The 22,167-nt window shown below is 39.2% G+C and overlaps 1 protein-coding gene across 1 annotated transcript in view; it reads right to left on the reverse strand.

Annotated features, from left to right (window-relative positions):
- Positions 1-22,167, reverse strand: part of ARSB (arylsulfatase B) — a 70,792-nt gene that overhangs the window by 47,182 nt on the left and 1,443 nt on the right. Inside the window, exons 2-3 of the mRNA XM_035892824.1 lie at positions 19,433-19,623; positions 18,663-18,870 (exon numbers count right to left, since the gene is read on the reverse strand). Of these exons, the coding sequence (XP_035748717.1) occupies positions 18,663-18,870; positions 19,433-19,623 (399 nt within the window). The remainder of the gene's footprint in view (positions 1-18,662; positions 18,871-19,432; positions 19,624-22,167) is intronic.

The raw sequence follows: 22,167 nt of genomic DNA on the forward strand, positions 1-22,167 counted from the left end.
CTGCAGTGAGCAGGGACACTAGCACTATGTGCTCACCATGGTGGAAGCAACCACTGGATGGTTGGAAACATACCCTGTGCCCCAGCCCACTGCCCAGAACACTATCCTAGGCCTTGAAAAGCAAGTCCTGTGGTGACATGGCACTCCAGAAAGAATTGAGTCAGACAAAGGGACTCATTTCCAAAACAATCTCATAGACAAATGGGCCAAAGAGCATGGGTCTATCACATCCCCTATCATGCACCAGCCTCTTGGAAAACTGAATGATACAATGGACTGTTAAAGACTACACTGAGAGCAATGGGTGGTGGGACATTCAGACACTGGGATACACATTTAGCAAAAGCCACCTGGTTATCAACACTAGAGGATCTGCCAACCAAGTTGGCCCCAGCCAATCAAACCTCTTACGTACTGTAGAAGGGGATAAAGTCCCTGTAGTGCATGTGAAAAATATGCTGGGCAAGACTGTCTGGATTACTCCTGCCTTGGGGAAAGGAAAACCCATCTGTGGGATTATTTTTGCTCAAGGACCTGGCTGCACTTGGTGGGTGATGCAGAAAGATAGGGAATTCCAATGCGTACCTCAAGGGGATTTGATTTGGGGTGAAAATAGCAACTGAATGGTATGATGTTAATTGCTGCATAATACTGTATGTCATCATTTTCATGATTGCTGTATGTTGTTATGTATGATATTACAGTAAGAATCACCCAGAGTAATGAAGAATGAATTTTGATGAAACTAAGCAAATGCAGCAGTGATGGAACAAGAACTGGCTTCAGCATGCACCAATCCAACACCACACACCATCTCTCCTGCCCTGAAAGACTGTTAAAACTGATGGAGCCCAAAATCATGGGCTAAATGAATCCAATGGACATTTTAGAGGGATGGCCCATAGACTAAGGGAATGATATCTGTGTGTATATATCAAAAGACAGGGAAAGTGGTGGTGATTAATTAGAATGCCTTGGAAAGGGTAGGACCTGAGCATGGTGTAAATGGTATAGAATAAGGGGTGGATACAACCACTTTTTTATCCTATTCAGAACACAGCACAAAGCAAGCATTTGACGTAATATATCTGCAAGGGCAAAGTAAGAAGAAAACTTAACTTTAAGCATCTAGGACCATATAAAAACAATTAGGTATCACAAGTCAATTCACTAATCATTTATCATGTACTACTGCTTAATAACTTTAATCAACCATTAGAGTCTGCAAAGATCTAGCCAAACATTCATGGCTCCTGGCTACAGACACCTAGATCACCTTTTTTCCTGAAAACAGTTACAAAATACGTGCCAAATACTCTTACTGTATTTATAGTACTTTTCAAATACAACACTGTATTTTTTCTGCTTTTTTTTTTCTGTTTTACACCTGTGCTTAAGCTCCTACATCTTTGAATTGACGAATTTTTCTGAAGCTGCAAGAGAAAACTCCCATACCCTGTAATTTCTCCTCATGGGCCCCTGCAGTAAGCTGATCTAGCACACATCTGTCTGATACGTAAACCATGGCAAGTTCTGTTCGAAAGGCTTGTCTTGGTATCTTAAAAGCGAGTACAGACCAGAAAAAAAACCCAGCTCTGTTTTGTTTTATAATGCAGATTTGGTCATTTCAATACACTATCAAATTAAATCATCTTCAAAATAATGAGAAAAGGGAACCTTTTAAGCTCCTGTTACTCCTGAATCTAAAGGCTGCCAACATATTAAAGCCATCAACTGCATGTAATCTAGCATGAAATATGTGCAGAAAATGAAGGGGAAATATGGTCAGTAATAATTCCTGGTACTTGTTCCAGTTTCTTGCTTCTGATTAATAGGTTAATTCCTTTGTGAAGATGAGAGTGGAAGCAAGGTGCTTTCTGTTTGCTAAGAGGAACAATGGAGTCCCTCCCATACACTCCCTTCTTTGCCTTCAAAATAAGTAAGTGTTGTAAATGTAATTTAGAAGAATGTTTAGTTTCCAGGTGCATCCCCCTTCTCCCTACCAAACAGAAGAGGTATGCCTGTATGGCAGACACTCAAAGGACTGGATAGGACTAATAAATGATCACAAGTATGCTGGGAAGCACCGAATTTCAAGCATTACATTTTCTAAGTCCAGAGACTACCCAATAGACATAAACATCTAGGTGTTTTTATTCAGTAAAAGCATTTGGAAATTTATTTTGAATATATTTGGGCTTCTTCCTCTGCTTCTGGAAGCAGCGTGACTCTCTTAGTACAAACCTAGTGCTGTTACCCAAACAATGTTATGGATCTAATTAGGAGGCATATTTATAGCAGCTTTTGGAAGCAGGAAGTCAGGCCACTGTTACTGTACTTACAGGCACCCTCTATAAGCAGTGATCAGCCAAAACTAATGCATCCATACTTCCAGACATATGGAAAATACCTGACCTCAGGCCTGCTGGTTTTGTACTTCAGGCTGCAGCTGTAAGGTAAGAAAAGAGGATGCAATTCCAACACGTGACGGCAGGAGCTGGCAGAAAACTAGTTTTATATCTGTTGCTGATCAGGGTCGTGTAAAAGAAAATACGTCCCTGACTTCCCATGCAGCAGAAGCGTTAAGGTGTGCATGGCCTGCAGGGAAGGCTGCCAGCCTTAGGGAACCATTAGTTCATGTTTCTCCAGTTTTGTCTTTTGAGGTGGAGGGAAGAAATGACTACTTTGACCCAACACCTTTTTTTTCTCCTTTAAAAAGAAAAAAACAAAACAAAACAAACCACATCCAGGGATATGAAGCTGCCAAAACTTAAAATCATATGGAAATGGCAGAGATAAATGATCTAATATACAGGCATTATGGCCTCAGGGTTGTGCCCAGAACCAACGCTTTCCATCCTAATATCCTGTACCCCTTCTTCCTTGGTGTTTACTTGAGGGAGGGACTGCTCCAATTGCCTTCTATCACTTCTCTGGCACACAGTAAAGAGAGCAATCTAGAGCTAATTAAAGCAGTTTAGCACATCAGGATACAGCTGGGAAAGGTTTCAGGAGAAAAGCTGGGGAGGAAGAAGAGGGCTGTGCACAGTCCAGCTAAGCCTGCGCACAGGAAGACAGTGCAGACAGGCACCTTCCAACATCACCACCTGCAGCCAGGGAGAACTGCCCTGTGTCCAAACACTCCAACCAGCCCAGGAACACCAGAAACATCAATGCTGGGAATTAAGAAGTCCATTCCTAACAGCGGGAGTAGCAGGGCCACCACTCAGCATCAGGAACATTTCAGCCGATTCTTGTTCATCCAGCAGTAGCCCAATTCCTCGTTTACGTCTATGACTTTTATATTTCATCTGCTATGAGCCAGATGTCTTTTTTAATCCTTCTTAAGGAGGCACACGCATTGGCTTTACACAGTGCAAACTATGACTTGATTCCGGCAATTGGACAGATTTACATCTGTTTTTCACATCACTTTTGTTCGAGAGGAGTGACTCAAGTTTTTAATCACTTGGGGCCCTAGCTCTACCCAGAATATATTGGCTCAATTCACTAGCAGAAAGAAACACACATCTGCTGGCATAAAGACATAAAAATGAAACAAAACTCTAGTTATTACTTACTACACCGGACATTTGAAAAAAGGGCAGCACGCACCTTAGTAAGAAGTATCTGTCCCTAAGCTAACTCTCACACCAAGCCCATAAACCACAAAAACTGAAATTCCATCCGACAATTCTCTAAACCAAATACATCAATAAATGAGTAAAGAAATTAAGACTTTATAACACTACTCTTAAACTTCTGGGGGAACAGGGGTGAGGGGGGTGGGGGTTGTGGAGGTTAACTACTTTGTGATCTGTTGCAACTATTCCATCTCCTGTAGGCTGTTTCATTCTCCTAGGGCTGACAATGAAATGAAACACATATGTTTATTCAGCATGCATGGACAAGGAAGAAAATACATCAGTCTTGCGTTGGTACATTCAGCAATGTCCAAGCTCTCCCAACAGTTACCTCAGCTTTTGCTAAACGCAATCAAGCTTACAGGGGAGGAAAGGGATTATTTGATAAGGTAACACAGTGACAGAGGAACAGAGGTAATGAAGAGAAGTGGTTGTATGCATAGATCATTTTCTTTCCCTTTAATGATCTAAGCAGCATTTTTAACCAGTTTTCATGAATCTGTTTTTCAGCAATGGATTGTGTTTTCAGGATGGGGAAATGGCAAAGAACGTACTTGCTGAATGAATATTTCAGAGTAATTTTTTATTTGTCATTTATGTCTTTAACATCTTTGCTGGGTGACAGGTAATAATGGCTGAGTAACACATTGCTGAATCTAAGAAAAAGGATGGTAAGATGCCTAAAACTGATCCTATTTTCTCCAAATAAACAGAAAAACCCTAGCATTTACAGTGTGCCTAATACTCCTCTCCTCCTCTTTAATTTTGCACATCAATGCCACATTTGACTGAGTGACAAGGAGCACTTAAAGTTGAAATTTTTAATTTAATAACAATTATGTTATTTCGTATATTATTATAACTTTGTGATCTATTTTTTCCCAGCTACATGCCAAAACATGCCCTCTTCTAATTGTTCCCATGTTGGAATTTCTGCAATATGCCTGCAAGACACCATGGTAGTTCAGTAAGGTCACCGGCAATTTCCTCTTGGCAGGATCCAACCTTTCTCCAACATCATCATCCTTGAACTTTCTGCCACTTTTGATCATATTTCCCGAATCCTGAAGTTGTGAAATCTCTCCTCTTGGCAACTATCTAGCTTTACAGACCACATTCAGTGCTCAAATACACACATACAACTCAGCGATTTCAGAGGGGGGCTGTTCATACACATCATGGAAACAACTTAAAAGGACTTAAAAGGAATAGTCAAATTGCCTATTTTGGCACCTCTTGGTGGGCATTTTCGTTTTCATGATTTTGTGCCTCATGATCATTCCTTAGAAAGTTTATCCTGGAAACTCTATCCTTTACAGGTTAACTGGTTTCCTCTTCCATTCCTGACACTGGGAAAGAAGCATAAAAGTCCATAATGCACTAATAGATTCCTCTGCTCAAAGACAGTATTTCACTATAAACAGCCCTGGGTGGCCAAGTGTTTCCCAGTACACCCATACTTCAGAAATAAACTTATCCTTTTATTTTCAGATGTCTTGTCTTCTTTTCTCAGCAAATTCCTTATATAATGTGATATTACAGCCATAAAGTGCAACTACTTTATGGTTCAAGCTGTGCTTGCAAAAGGAGTCTGTCTGCTATTGCTTATCATCTCTGATGCCACCAACAGTCAGAATCTCTTTCATATTCACAACCAAACCACTCACACGATCCTTCCTCAGCCAGCTCAGTCCAAACTTGTGTTAGCAAAGACCTACTGTTTCACTCAAATGGGCAGGGTGACTGTAAACAAGGGTGAGACAAGAGGGGATGGTGGCATCCTGTGTGGTGAGCTCCCCCAATCTCCACAATTATAGCTGCAGTTTTTCCTTCCTCGTAAGGATTTCTGCTCTCCTAAGTAACCACTACCTGACTCATATGTAAGTCCAGCAGTCCCATCCTCCCCTTACTCCCACTTTGGCAAAGGAGTTACTAATTCTTCAAAAATCCAACTTCAAGTCTCTCTCAGGATTATGGAATAAGTGACCCATTAAAATAGTCAAGGTCTTCAGGTCCATGTTTTCCCAAAGCCTCTCTGCTCATTTGCCTTAGGCTGCAGCAAGATGTGCTCTTTTGGCTCTGACTAAACTAATTTAAAGAGCTAAGCTAATTAAAAGCTCTCAGATCACCTAAGAGGTCAACAGTCCCTAAAAAAGGCTGGTATAATTGCATATGTGCTTAACTTTTAACACAGTTTTTTTGGTCAAAGTTACCTGGATTAATAAGCTGAAACCACTGTAACTATTAAAAATGTTCAAGCTACCCAAGGTCACTCAGAGAGAATCACAGGAAGCCACATGCAGTCCCTGAATGCAGCTGAGAGACCTCAGGGGCAATTGCCTGTAAGGGGAGGCACCTGGAGGCAGAAAAAGCCCCAAATCTTAGTCCCACTCATCACCATCACTGTCTACACAGCTATTCCTTCTCCTGAGGCACGCATTTTTCCTTTTAGTTTTTTTGCATTTGCATTCTTTCTGCTACCTTTGACTTTCTAATGAACTGTAACTGTTGGCCAGCAGCAGTTTATATCTCCTGGTCAATATGAACCAATTGTGGTCAGTAAAATGTAATTATTAAACTATTTTAAACAAAGGCTTTGCTTTTTCAATCCATTGAAATCACTACAATACAGCTTGATGGCAGCGTAATGTGTGATACAGTGAAATAGGCAGGTATGAATTCATATCATTTGCAGTAAGGTAAGTAATGGGAGCCATTTTTTTTTAATCTCCATGAGAACAGTAATGGAAGAATGCTATTGAAAAAATTCGGACTAGACAGAAAAGCATGCATAGGATGTAATTTTTAAGATCCACTTGTTGCAAATGCTTATTTGATTGCAAAATGTGTTACAATGTTGCAATGCAAACAGAAAGCAGACTTAAAGAGACATAACTATTAAAACTGCCATTACATTTTGTGTACCAGACGTCAACATATTCTATTTCATTGTTAATTTGATAAAATATCTTCAAGCAAGGTATCACAAGCAGTGCAGTGCTCCAATACATGCAGTTCTCTGCAGCAATCAGTAATAATCTTTTGCATAGCCTAAACATGTAGATCATATATAATACAAGAAGTTAATAATTAAAACCCTGCATTAGAGATGCTGCATTATTTGTTTTTATATGTAGTTGGTTAAAGCCATTCACTCTTAAATATAAGTGAAATTACTACTGCAGTTTTCTGGTTCTTCCCAACCAAGTTCAAGCAACTCCGGAATCTTACTACAGAATTCAGGGTCAACTCACTTCATTGTACACAAAGCTTTAACTATATTTTAACTTGAGAAAATGCGATTAGAGGTCAAACCTAAGAGCAGGCACAGGCTGCATTCCACACAGCAGCAGTGCTCAAAGTTCAGATAAAAAGTGGGGGTGTTTCTTGCTGCTTAAAGAGAAATGTAAAGATAGATGTTGTATAGTAAAAGACGGATATTCCAGTCATAGGAGGCACATGAAGGTATCAAGAGACACAGAGTTTTGTAAGGGGCATAAAGACAATGAGTAGGAATGTATAGAGAAAGCAGAGGAAAGATTAAGACTGAGCTGTAAGGAACTGAAAAATACAAACACGGATCCTTTCAAAAGGAGGGGGAATTAGCTTATGAGTTCTAACATTAGTATAAAGAGCTAAAAAACTTGCAATGGACACTGGAGTAAGAGCTCTCCAAGCCAGTTTCATATACACTCACCCATGGCCAAATCTTAACATCCACAGCTAATACGCAGTTACTTGCAAACTCACCCTACTCAACTTCGCTAGCTCTGAAGACAGACACTTTCCATCTCCTAGCCTTAGCTATTTTACAGATTTTTTTCCAATATTGAAAACTTCTATTATAGTTCCCAACCCTATTTCAGGGAAAAAAAACCCACCTTTTTTTCTGTGCACAGGAGATGAGCAACACTAGGCCCATCTAAGCTTAAAACTCTTCTGAATCTTAGAGAAACAGATGATCAGGAAAATCTATAGGCAAAAGCACAAAATTATGACACAAAACTTTCCTTCCACTTTTAAAAGTCAGTTTTTAACTGACACGATATCTTACTATAAATCAATTGTAATTTGGAATAGCTAACATGCATTTATGGATTTTAGTGTTTCTTTGGGTTTTTTTAACTCAAAAATCTGTAAAATGTATGGCTTCCTTGGCATTCAGTACATCTATATTCTGACATTCTAAGCCAATTCTTATGGTTTTACTCTCCCATGAATCAAGACAGAGGGAAAAATCTTACTCCTTTAACACATGCTAAAGAGAAAGCATCTACAAATCTAGATCTATTATATTCTATGCATAAGGATAACATGGAATAATGGAAAGCAAGAGAGAGAAAAGAACATGAAGGACAATTGTGTGGAGCTTTTATTTGGAAGTTCTCCATTTCTTCTGTAGAGTTTAGCCTTCACTCACATGTTTATTTGGAGCATACTTTAGTTCTGGAATATTCATAAATATATGAAACAGATGTACTAACCAAACCATAGTTCATATGAACATATAGGTTTGAAAAAAAATGAAAAAGCAGAGAAGGAAAACAAGTCCAGAACATCTCAGCAGGGATTCAAATAATCTTTTTCAGATACTACTTATTTGACTAAGGCTATCTTACAACACCTGCAGCTTCTTCCAAATTCTTAACCCAGACCAGACAGTATTGCGTGTTTCTTTCCCAAGTGAATCAATGATAGATTTTCCCTGTGTCTATATTGATTCATAGAAGCAAGGGCTGTCCATAATTTGGCAAAGTAAGTCTCTTGGAAAAGCAGTATTTCTAAATAAATATGAAAGCTTTGTGTGAGACAGTTCTGTGTTGTTCCAAACAACATTAATCACTTACAAAGGAAATCTAAAAATTTATGTATATAAAATTTCAAACTTAGTCCATTTGCATTTGTTCTATTAAATGATTATTGGAGAAATACTGAAACACAAAATTATAAAAAGCTAATTATTTCCATTTTGATCCTTTTGTATGACCTTCTATAATGCACTGGTGGAGTTTGCAGTCCTGAGGGGATATGGAACAGGTGAAGAGTAAAATCAGGATCCGGAATTTTATGAAAGCACAATTCCAGCTCTTCAAGGAGTTGGTCAATAGGACCCCCTGGGAAACTGCTCTCAGGGACAATGGAGCAGAACATAGCTGGCAGATCTTTAAGGATGCTTTCCATGGAGAATGAGGGCTCCATCCCCGGGTGTAAGCAATCAGGAAAGGAAGGCAAGAGACTGGCATGGCCAAGTCTAGACCTGATGGTCAAACTAAAGGGCAAGAAGTAAATGCACAGACAGTGGAAGGAGAGACAGGTATCCTGGGAAGAGTGTAGGGATGCTGCCTGGTTGTGCAGGGATGGGGTCAGGAAGGCCAAGGCACAGCTGGAACTAAACTTGACAAGGGAAACAAAGAATAATCAGAGGGGCTTCCACAGGTATGTCGGCCAGAAAAGGAAGATCAAAGAAAGTGTACCCCCCCAATGAACACAACTGGCAAACTGGTAACAATGGACAAGGAGAAGGCTGAGGTACTCAACAACTTTTTTTGCCTCAGTCTTCACCAGCAACCTCTCTTCCCAAACCTCTTGAGGGGATGGACCACAGGACAGCAACTGGGGAAGCAAAGTCCCTCCCACTATACGAGAATATTAGGTTCAAGACCACCCGAGGAACCTGAACATCCATAGGTCTACGGGACCTGACAAGATGCATCCCAGAGTCCTGAGGGAATTGGCTGATGTAGTTGCCAAGTCACTCTCGATGATAATTGAAAAGTCATGGCAGTGGGTGGTTCCCATCCAGCCCCACAGACTTCTGCATGCCTAGGTGGTATAGCAGATCACTAACCATTTCCCCTTGGATTATGGGGGCTTCATTCTGCTCCCCATTCCTGTCATCCAGCTCAGGGAGATAGGTACCCAGAGAACAACTGGTCTAACTATTAAAGACTGAGACAAAGTAGGCATTAAGTACCCCAGCCTTTTCCTCATCCTTTGTCACTGTGTTTCTCCCTGCATCCAATAAAGGATGGAGCTTTTCCTTAGCCCTACTTTTGTTGCTAATGTATTTATAGAAACATTTTTTTATTGTCTTTTATGGCAGTAGCCAGATTAAGTTCTAGTTGGGCTTTGGCCCTTCTGATTTCTCCCTGCATAACCTCCCAACATCCTTGTAGTCCTCCTGAGTTGCCTGCCCCTTCTTTCAGAGATCATAAATTCTCCTTTATCCTGCAAGATAATAGCAGATACTAAAAAAAATTAGTGCTCTACATGACAGATTTAGTATATATCCACTCTGGTGAGTGATTCCTAGTTATACTAAAAGCAGTATTCCTCTTTTCCTTGTATATTCAAAGTTCAAAAGTTGGCTATAGAAGAAATTTAGGTTCTAAAAGAATAATGGCAGTATACAAAGAGATGTTGTAGTGATCTCCTTTGTTAATGTTGCTCAAGAAACTAGTTGATCAGTAAATGGCATATATTTGGCTACATCTTAATGCTTAGGAACTTTAATAGTACACAATTAATTTTATAGTACCCTATATATAAATTCATGGCGGTAGTCTAAAATAACGTACAGGACAAGGAAGAAATACTAAAAGTCATGCAAGGAAGAGTTGTGAGGAAAACCAGAGAAAGCTTATTTACTCAAACTTTTCCTAAGCTTTTTTGAAATCACCTGTGGTGTTACATTAGAAGACAATCTCCCACAGGAAGTGGAAGACATTTCACTATTTGGATACCTAAGATGGACAATCAGGGAAATTGTCAGGAACCCATACCCAGCTAAAATAAGGAAGAAACAAATTCCTTCCCTCTCCTCAAGTTTCTGATACATTTCCACTGTGCAATACCTGAGCTCAGAATGATGAAAGCTTAAAAAGAAAGTCAAACTCACATGGCTTTGAGACTTTTTTCCCCTTGTTGTGCTACTGCATTAGGAGATTTTATGAGTTGTAATCAGCAACAACAGAAACACTTCTAATCCTGAATCTTACTGCATCTAAAGTGATCCTACCACTGTGCCACTGTCAGCCAGGCAGCACAATTCCCTTAACAGACAATGAATTACAGGGGATGATGGATTCAGGACAGATTTTCAACCACCTTTGTCTCACTGATCCGAAACAGTATGAATCACTAAACTGGATGATGGAAGATGCTGCTTCTTTCTCTCCTTTGTGTAATTCTGACTTCATTTTCCAATACTGACTTTTTCATTTTTGTCTCTGATATTGTAATACTGCATTATAAAATCAAATGCAATTCAACCTTGAATACTAGTGACCATATAGATTCCTTTAATCCACAATAAACCAATAATGGGTGTGACAAGTATAGAAAAAGAAGGCAGAAATAAGATGGCGTATCTAATTCATCTGCTGTTTAATTCTGTAAACATTTGTTACATGTTATAAATCTAGTGTTCCTTTGAAGGGCTGGGGCTTTATGAGCAATAATGCTCTTATACTTAATCAGAACCATATGGAGGTCAGTGTGAGGGTCCATCCAACTGAAGCAGAACTGGAAAGTATAATGGAAGTGTGAAATTATTTCATATGTAACTTAGAGTTTAAGAAGCCAGTTTAACAATGTTAGTGTCTCAGTATCGTTGGAAACAGCATGTCAATGAAGTGACTCACACTACCTACAACATTTCTACATAGCAGCTTTCTGAAGTTTGCAACTAAAAACAAATAAAAGGAGTAACAAGCAACATGCAAGCAACCTCAGACAAAGATAAACAAAAGACAGAAGATGGAGTGAAACCCATATCCCTATACCTTTCCCGCTGTTGCCTATTTCTTATGGGGAGACTACAGAAAAGCCAAACCCCAGTAGTTTTCATTACAGAAAGTGATGACATCTCTTTTCCATAATGCAAAACTGAGCTTTGTATTATTTTGTTGTAAATACTATGGAAATTATGGAGGCAGTCAATGGTTCATATTAATAAAAAGCAAAGAAGGGGAACTTCTTTAGTGGACATGATACCACTACATACCATTTAATATGTATTTATTTAAAAATTAAGTGATGGATATAATCAAGAGACAAGTCTACATTAACAATTCTCATACACAAAGTTTGGATGTAACTCTACAGTCAGTTGCCAATATCAACAAAAGAAGCAGGCAGTTAGCTGTTGCCTTTTTTTTTTTTTTTTTTTTTTTTTTTTTTAAAAACCTTTTTTAATTTTCTGTGTGAATTTCTTATATATGAAAGGGAAATAAATAGCACTTACTAGTGCCAGACACAATATGAGCAGGCAGCAGACAGCTTCAATGCACAGCTCTGTAAATGCATCTCATTTTTGACCTCCAGCATTCTTGCTGAAAGTCTAGGTCACAGAACAGGACTTCAGAGCCCTTCCTTTGTGTGATTTAAGCTCATGGTTGTGACTCACAGCTAAACAGAGAGCGCTGTCGATAATAGCAGTAGAGGATCACATTTGGGGAAAATTTCTCCCCTCTGATCTTCACAGCATGAATAATGCTTATTCTGTACATGTTCCAAGTGCGGAACTCCCATTGAGGTTTCATTAAAAAAAAGAAAAAGAAAAGAAAAAAAAAAAAAGAGTACAGAGTACACAGCAGAAATCTACACTATGGATAAGAGACTCGCAGCATGAATTAGAGAATAACTTTGCCCTTAATTTGAACTCAAGTTCTTCCCTGCTTCCCCATATTGCATCTGAAAGATCCATTTGTTGCTCTGTTTTTCAATCATGCTGCAAGTGTGACAGAAATGCAAGCACACTCCCTCTAAGAGCTAACATGAAACATATATTTCCAAAGAAACGAACCAAAATCATTTGGTTAAGATCCGTTGTTGAAAAAACATCTGTTGTATACTTCGGTCTGATGCTGTATACTCTCAATGGGAAGAGTAACCTTGAGGGTTTAATATATGCAGCAGAAAAGCCACTCAAAAAAGTGTCTTCAGAGTGCTGATGCATTATTATATTTTCAGTGCTTAATACAAATTTTTTCATGTGTGTGATGGAAGAACTACTGAAAGCCTTTCCATTAGATGGACAATAGAAACAGAAAACTACACCTTCTACTATAAAATTCTGCTAATGTAATTCTTGTTGTGCTTTAAATACACCCATAGGGCTTTTATTTTCCATCAAGAGAACATAAAACCTCTCCTGTATCAGAGCACCATTTGCCAAGGAACTTTACTGAGCATTTACACAGCAACTTTCACAGAGTTGTGATCAGATAAACCAACCTCTATGCGTTTTTGTAACTCACCAGAACTCTCTCTTTATTCTCCTTACTTTTCTAAAGTGGGGGGAAAAAAAAAAAAAAGGAAAATTGATCTCATGGAAAAAAGGCATTTGATGTACACAAGATTCCAATCGTTACAAATTTAGCTCTACAAAAGCTGTGTGAACAATGTCCTTTTTCATCCTATTGATTCCCCCTCCAGTACAGCTTTCATGATAGGAGCAATCCTAGAGCAGACAGTTTCAGGCGACTGCTTTCACTGTAAGCAGTCTCAGTAATTAAACAGGTCTCAGTAGTTACAGACCCTGCTGTGTCAGGTCTATGCTAGTATTCACCATCACCAAACACAAGAGAAACACAGGGAAATTTTAACCTAAAAACAATGGCAATAACCTGATAAACCGTTCATATGCCTGCAGTAAGCAAGTTAAATGAGACATAGTCGAGAAAACTTTGGACTTGTGCCAGCGACAGAGGATTGAACCTGACCACTGATGTGGGTGTAGAAGATTCTGACACAAAGAGTAATGGCTTCTTAACCTATGATTACTGTTAAACTATACTAGTTCGTTCTCCATAATAGTGTTTAAGACAACCTCTTGAGAGCTGCAGGAAATTAGTAAACATTGTTAACATATAAAATGAGTTGTTTTCAGCATTCATCTCAGTCTGAGAAAAAGTTCTCTAGGATAACTATTAGCATGCTTAAGTCAAAGCTTTACACAAAAATGGCCAGCTGGTGACTCTGGGCAAAATTCACTTCTGAGTTTCATTTACAAGTGAACTTCACTTTAAGCACTGGCATTTGCTAAAAACAGGAATTAAAATTCAAGATTCCACTTAAGTTGGAATTTTTAAACACAAAGGGAAAAAAAGAAGCACATGTCTCTCATACAAGGTCACCTTCTGCTCAGGGACTTAGCTTTGGAGTGTTAGGTTTTGCATGGAAAAAGCAAGGTGAATGGGGAGGAGTTAATGCTAGAAGAAAGGGAAGATAAATAAACATTTCCTAAAAAACATTTTGGGTTTTCACAGGATTTTAAAACTGGGGAGAAAAAAAAAAAATATATATTGACTCCCAACATCATCTCTGTTTCCATTTTTAAGTTAATTTCCATCATAAGATAGCATTTCTGCCTTTGATAATATATTATTAAAAATCAGTCCAGATGTCTCATTACTATTACCTCCATCATATCGCAGAAAAGATGTTCTTTTATTTCTAAGAAATTTATTCTTACCACCCATACTTTAATGTGGAAAAAGCCTAAAAAAAGAAGAATAAAAGCCACCAGTGGAGCATAAAACAGCAACCACATGCACCCTTCACTATTTATCATTGACATACAACCACTCTGACCAATGCAAGTACAGTGATCAGCCGCAACTTTTGCCTGTACAATAACAAGTTTCATCAAGAAATAGAAAAGTACTATTTGGGAATATATGGATTCATATAACTAGTTTGATAGAAGGTGCTTGCAGCTAAGGCACTGGTGCTTATTTCCTCTTAGGAAGCAGCAGATGCTCAGGCAGTAGATGCCCAGGTATCTTCTTTGCTGGCAATGCACTGAGCCTCTCAGAATCTCCTCACAAAACCAATAAAGCAGGTCTTCAGATCTGTAATTAGGTTTACTAAAAAATATGACAAGGCAACCTTCAAAATTAGCACCTCTGCCACCACAGCCAGAGAATAACAGCTCTAACCAATCTGTCTTTCAGTTGGTTTGGACAATCTGCAATTAAAAGTCTCTCTGAAGTCCCTTACCAGCAAAAGAAAAGGAGCAGGAGTTCGTTCAGGAACAAAGACACCAGGGAGAAGATAAAAAACTGCCCTCAGGGAACCAGTGAAAGTCAGATCCCTGGTTTCTACCAAAGTAAGAGCTGGAAATAAGCAAAAAAAAATTGCCAACATTTTATTAGACAAAAGCCACAATATGCTAGCTGGAAGGGGCAGGGAGCGGGGCAGACTGAGAAAAAGTCTTTATTAGGATAATATAAAATTTGGGGGGGGGGGGGGAGGAGTGAGAGAGGGAGAGACTTAAAAACACCAGTAAGTATTTTCAAAACAATCTGTGCTCTTATTAATCATAATTCTAAAATCATAAAAAGACCCTCTTTTGCAGTGAAAACAGTCATCACTGTCACATGCTCCATTATGGAAAGGATTTATGTGGTTTCCTCTTAGCAATGCAAACCAAGGCTTGAAAAGTTCCACATATTTTACTGTTCAAAGCCCTCTTATGGCAACTACCAGACATTACAGTGCTCCAGAATTATTTAGCATATTAAAAAGCTGAAAGCTAAATAAAGCAAAGGATAGTAGCTTTAATACAGAACTGAAATTAGAGGTTGGATTCCTTTGCTCTAATGTTGGCAAGCTTCCACCAAAATTACTTGTAATATGTTGCAGAAACTATAAACAAATGGTATACAGCAAATCCCTTCTTCTTAACTCAAATCATAGGTCTATGTTTGAAGCAGAATTTGGACTTTAAGCCAGTGTTAATAGCACTGAGGTAAATTTGTACCACTTGAATGTTTTTTATGACCTTTATTTATGTTAAATCAAGGCACTCTTCATCAAAGTTTGTAGTTATAGTCTCTTATGTTTCCTAAAAAGAAAAATAAACGCTATGCCTCATTCTTATTGACTTCAAGTGGATAAAGGCCATGGGAACCCAACAAAGTGCTGCATCCATTTTTATCTGTTTTGCCTGAACAGGTAACAACTTCATTTTCACCACTGACCTCATTAACATAGACTTACTTGAATCTGCAACATAAAAGATGCCCCATAAAAGCAAATTGTATTTCATATCACACCAGGCTTTTCAAGCTACTACTTGATACACAAATATAACACCACATACCATTGAGCTAGCTCATCTTTTTCTTTTTCTTATTTACCTGTAGAAATAGCTTATATATCAAAAGGACACCAGGGATGTTGATTTACACAACATACTGATGGAGTCAGACTTTGCTAATGACCAGATTACTTCATTTTTGACCAGCTGTCTCCATCAGGCCACTTTAAAGAGGAACTGGAGTTCTTCTGCATATTTTACAAGGCTCTTTTAAAATGTGCAGTATTTCCATTTGCCAACTGGCATGTTTTCAAGGCAATCCTGGTTGAGCCATAACATATACAAATAGGAAGAAACACAAAGACTTTAATAAAAAGAAATCTACCATGAGAGCAAAGATTATAGCATAGAGTATAATAGAGTATTTCAATGAGCACCCACTAAAGGAGATCTCTGATTTTGGGGTTGACACTTCACAGTGAAGGAATCAACTGGTAGACTGTATATTTGTTGCAATGACACTTGCTATAGCACATGATAGCAAATGATCACTTACTAATTAGTTGAGGGCGGACGGGGGGAATTTTGAAGCAGTAAGAGATGCAAGGATCCAAGTGTGAATTTTGGCCACAACTAAACAGGCAATAGTAATGAATCTAGTAAAATCTACCGCAAAAGTAGGGTCTTTGCTTCTTTTTCCTCTGCAGTTTTCCATCACAACAGTAACCAAACCACACAGGTTTATAACAAAACAGGGAGTGCTTTTATGATCCTGTGCCTTTAACTACTGTGCTGAGGAAACACAGAAGATACTGCTCATTAAAATTATGGATACACTTTATCCTCCTTCCCTAGATTTTCTTTTGCAGTCTTCATTTAAATCCTTAAATTGATTCTTAAGCCCACAACATGGGAAGAACTTTCTTGGGGAGAATTCCTGAATGTAGAGGAAAATGTGTCTCACTGTACCAAGCAAGAGGAGGGTTTCCTAGTCCCAGGAGAGCACCTGGGGCAGGGAGAGGGGGCATGGCTTCCTTGAGGAGGCATGCCCTCAAGAGCTGAAGATAATATCATACTATAAGTATATACCCATATTATAGCTACCAGTGCACACTAAGACTCCCAATTACAAAGGACTTGAAAGCTGTTGTGCAGAGAGATCTCAAAGAGCACAACTCTCTGCACAAGATGCTCAATTGCAGACCCTCTCGTGTTTCTTTTCAACCACGTTCTAAAGCCCATTTTAAAACACACCATCTGCAAAAGCAATAAATATTATATAGAAAAGCTGAATAGATTTTGTGCGCTTTTTTTTTGCCCCTTTTTTTAATGCTTAATGGTTTCAACATTTGTTTTTTGGAAACGGGGTCTTTAATGCATGCAATGTTTTATGCCTGTAAAGAATAGTTGTTTGGAGAGAACACTGAGAAAACCCAAATCACTGCACCCTGGCCTGCTTGATCAAGACCCAGTTTCCCTGCATTTCAGTCACATTAAATTCCATTCTCCTCAGTTTAAAATGTCAGTTAACTCAAGATACATCCCATTGCATAGGGTAGACACTGGATTCTCCTGACTGTTTGACTGTTGTTGAAATGTACCTGTAATTGATAGCAAGATAAGGACTGTTAAAACCAGGGTATACTGCCATTGTTTGCGAAAAAATGTTTCATAAACAAAAAAATAAATTTGTCTTTTTAATTCAGTCATACCCTGTAATTCCAACTCAGATTTCTTTAGTTTTATTCCACAATGCACCGAACAAACATTGCTGAAATAAGTCTACCAGGACCCCATCAGCAAAGACTGGATTTTTTCCATATGGAATAAATATTGGTATCATTTTCCATATGGCTTTGCTTACTTTCAGTTCTAAATATGAAAACAGCGCAAATAGAAACAGGCATAGAAGAGTTATCAAATCCTATTAGAGCCAAAATCTGGACACAAATGTAATACCATAAGGCAAACAGGTTTGGACTCAAAATGAAATTCCAAGACTCTAAGTGCTATAGGAAGCAGCTGCTGAACTCAAAACACATCACTGCATTTTCATCAAACCTTGGGGGTTGGGGGGGGGGGGGGGGGGGGTTGTGGTTTTTTTTTTTTTTTTTTTTTTCAAAGTGTTCACAGAAAATTAGTTTGCTATTTTGACAGCCCTAGTATGTAAAGCCTGATCAAAAGAGCAACTGTAAACATTGAAAGGCTACTTCCCACTCCCAAACAACAAGAATAACTATGTCCTGAAACCCAGCCAAGCAGCTGTATTTCAAAAAGGTTCTGTTTCATTCCTAATTTGGAAACAAAGGAGACTACTTTGTAATGTATTATTTGCATTACCCTAATAATCTAGAAACCAGATTGTGTGCTAGTACATACAAAAACTTAGCCTGTAATTTGGCAGCCTAGACTGTATCATCACGTATTACGCTTTTTTTATTAACAGACCTTTGCTTCATGGGAGTAAGGTGCCAGTGAAATATTTCAAGCAAGACAAAAATCATGTGTTACATGAAAGTAAGGGAAACAGTTTTGGCTTCAAACTGCTTGCTGTCTGGCTGTTTGTGTTTGATGCAACTCGTGGCAACTTATAGACCGATCAGACAGCTACACATTGCTCAGGACAAATGAATTTGGTAGATTGCTCTCAGGAAGGATTCAATTCTGACAGTAACCACAGTGGCAAGTAAGATGCCTCCAACTTCACCACACTCCTCAGTTTTTACAGTGCTGTTTTTGCTGTAGTAGGGGTATCCCCCATTTGCACAGACACTTGTTCAGAGTTGTTTTCGTCATGCTTGAGAAAGTTGTAAGGGGGGAGAGAAACTGTTCCTTCTGGTATAAAGTCCTGTTTCACTTTCATCACTCTTCCGCAGTTAGAAAACATACAAGCAAGGACAGAGGGGCTTCTGCAGTCAGCTTGTTAAGACACTGTATCAGTTATTATTGAAAGAATATTTAAATGAACTTACCAGTAGAGAAAACAAGAACTGTGTTGTCCCAAAGACCATATCTTTTCAGAGCATCAGTAAGATTTCCTACAGCTTCATCCATTAGACTCACCATCCCTGCATAATGGCGCCTCTTTACATCTTTAATGGAAACATATTGTTTCATGTATTCTTCAGGGACCTCGAGAGGTTCATGGACAGACTGAAAAGCGAGGTAGAGAAAGAGGGGCTGGGGTGGAAGGGATAGAACGGAAATTAGTTGAACATAAAGTACTAACTGCAAATATGACTGTAGCAAAAGCAGCCCTGATTCATCAACAGCTACAGGCACTGTGTTTTGATTTCTTCTACACTTTTCTTCTAATCCCTAAACATAAACCAATAAAACTTTGATAAAGAACTCCTGCAAAACTGTAGAAAAACATCAGGAGTAGCTTTTCTTCATAGCACAGTTGTTGGCATTTCCCTTCTATGAAATTTCTCCCATTAAACTTTCCATTCTCTTTTTAGAAAAGCAAACTACATACTAAATCATATCTACAAATTCATTACTTGTATTATTTAAAAAGTAATGGAGAAGGGTAGCAGGCCAGGGCTGTGCAGCCAAAGCTGATTCTGACAGCAGACAAGGCAAGTTTTACCAGCGCTACTTGTCACATTTGGCTCTATGTACCCTGCCAAAAAGCCCCAAATTACAGCTCAAGTACAGATCTCTCCATTAATATTTCATTAACATTTTTTTAAACACTCTTTTGTGCTAAAGTTATCAAAATAACAGCTGCTGACTGTACCTTCTCAGTTTTATGATTGGCTATAAGATCTATAGCTCTTTCTGTGAATAAATTAGTAGAGTACATATTTTTAAACCCAGTTGCAACTTCTTCTCCATCTCGGAAGTCCAGAGCGCAGCGCGTTATGTTCTTTGCTTTGATGAGGACGCAACGGTCATGAGAATAATAGTCCTCACTCCCCAGAAGGTAGCCTAGAACAGGAAAAGATGTCAAATAAGCAGGCCAACATAATGTCATATAAACAGATACATCAAGGAAAAATAAGTCAGAAATAAATGTCAATACTTCAGTGCTTCTGAGCTGAAACACTCATCCAGTGTTTGGCCATCTGTAGCGACATCCTTTGACAAGTCTAAGTAGCTCAACATATAACATTTCATAGACTTTTTATTGCTAATGCAAGTAGCAATTTCAAAACACGAAACATTTTGAAAGCCCTTCAGTGACTTTATATTCATAACTTGATATCAAATGCATTAGCATTAAACTAATGCCTTGGTAGTGAAGACAGTGACCTACCTGTGTACTACTCTGATATTTAGTTGGTATGATTTTCTACATTTGTATTTTCACATAAGACTTCTCTATTAGAAAGTTCAGAATTTTTTTTTATTTATTCAAAAACATCCAAGTACAAAGCATTTTTTATATCAGCTGTAAAGCAACTTCTGATCCACTGGTGACACCAGCTGGTGAAAAAGAGACACTATTATTTAAAGATACCCAGAAGAAACTAAGCAAAAATTTTAGAGGTATAGATTTGCCCCTATCAAGGGCTATCCTCTCAAGCACTGAGTGCCTTTGCTTTTTATTAGCCAGAAACAAATATCTAAATTTTTTTTGAATCTCAGTAATTAGTACTTTGGAAATTAGGTTTCAAATTTATTCCCCAATACCTTGAAAAAAGACAAATATGCAAAAATATATTCTTACGTTCTGCAAAACCAAACTAGAATTGGGGACTAAAACCCAACATGGAGGAACTTCACTTGAATTTTTATTCAGCAGCTTCAAGTACAGTTACTTGTACAAAAAAGTATGGACAGCAAGAATGAAGTTCTGTTTTAAATATAATATAAACTTCTAATATATTTTTAGGAGGAATAAATGGCTTTTGTTTCACAGGATTAGGAGACATTTTGTGGGCAGACTGCCTACATCAGTGTACTGAGACACAAGTTGCATTTTTCCATTTTGAGTGCCCAGTGAGGGAGACACCGTGTCAAGTTTCCCAAAGATTCGGATGCCCCTTAATTGCAATCAACACCTATTGGAATTACATTAACATTACAGGATATTAAACTGCTACATTCTCTGAAAAATAATGTCACGCTGGGCACCCAATGACCATGTGCAGAGCCAGCCAGTATTCATGCAGGGACCCCTGCACGAAGAGCCTGCTCAGTCCCAGGGTGAGATATCACAAGAATCATAGAATCATAGAATGTTTTGGGTTGGAAGGGACCCCTAGAGGTCATCTAGTCCAACCCCCCTGCAGGAGCAGGGACACTGCTAACTAGATCAGGTTGCTCAGAGCCCCGTCCAACCTGGCCTTGAATGCTTCCAGGGATGGGGCCTCCACTACCTCTCTAGGCAACCCGTTCCAGTGTTTCACCACCCTCATTGTAAAGAATTTCTTCCTTATATCTAGTCTAAACCTACCCTGGTTTAGTTTAAAACCATTACCCCTTGTCCTAACACAGCTGGCCCTACTAAAAAGATTTTCCCCATCTTTCCTATAGGCCCCCTTAATCAGGTCTCCCCACAGCCTTCTCTTCTCCAGGCTGAACAACCCAACTCCCTCAGCCTGTCCTCATAGGAGAGGTGCTCCAGCCCTCAAATCACTTTTGTGGCTCTCCTCTGGACCCGCTCCAACACTTCCATGTCCTTCTTGTGCTGAGGGCTCCAGAACTGGACGCAGTACTCCAGGTGAGGTCTCACCAGAGCAGAGTAGAGGGGCAGAATCACCTCCCTCGACCTGCTGGCCACGCTTCTCCCGATGCAGCCCAGAGTACGGTTGGCCTTCTGGGCTGCCAGCGCTTGGCCTTGTTGAACCTCATGAGGTTCACACAGGCCCACCTCTCCAGCCTGTCCAGGTCTCTCTGGATGACATCCCGTCCTTCTGGTGTGTCAACCGCACCACTCAGCTTGGTGTCATCTCCAGCCTATCTACATCTATGCCGTCAAAAAGATCCAAAGCTTCTGCAAAGGAATGGGAGGAGGTACATACACTTAAGCAACAAGATGTTATATTGCAATCCATATATATTAGCTTAATTCTGTTGTGAAACCATAGCCCCAAGATTCCTGAAGAGTCAAAAGAGACAAACAATCTAAGGCAATAGTTCTTCCCACCTAAAGTCTGTATTGCCCCTCCTGGTTTCAGCTGGGAGAGAGTTAGTTTTCTTCCTGGTAACTGGCATAGCGCTGTGTTTTGGATTTAGGATACGAAGAATGTTGACAACACACTGATGTTTTAGTTGTTGCTGGGCAGGACTTACCATGCTCTGCCAACTGAGAAGGCTGGAGATGCACAAGAAGCTGGGAGGGGGCACAGCCAGGAGAGCTGACCCAAAGTGGCCAAAGCCATATTCCACACTATATGACATCATGCTCAGTACATAAACTAGGGGAAAGCTGGCTGGGGGGCTGCTTCTCAGGGACTGGCTGGGCATCAGTCAGCGGGTGGTGAGCAATTGCATTGTGCATTGCTTATTTTGTATATTCTTTTATCT

Source organism: Egretta garzetta, unplaced genomic scaffold (assembly GCF_000687185.1).
Source record: "Egretta garzetta isolate BGI_Z169 unplaced genomic scaffold, ASM68718v1 scaffold424, whole genome shotgun sequence".
Lineage (NCBI taxonomy): Eukaryota > Metazoa > Chordata > Aves > Pelecaniformes > Ardeidae > Egretta > Egretta garzetta.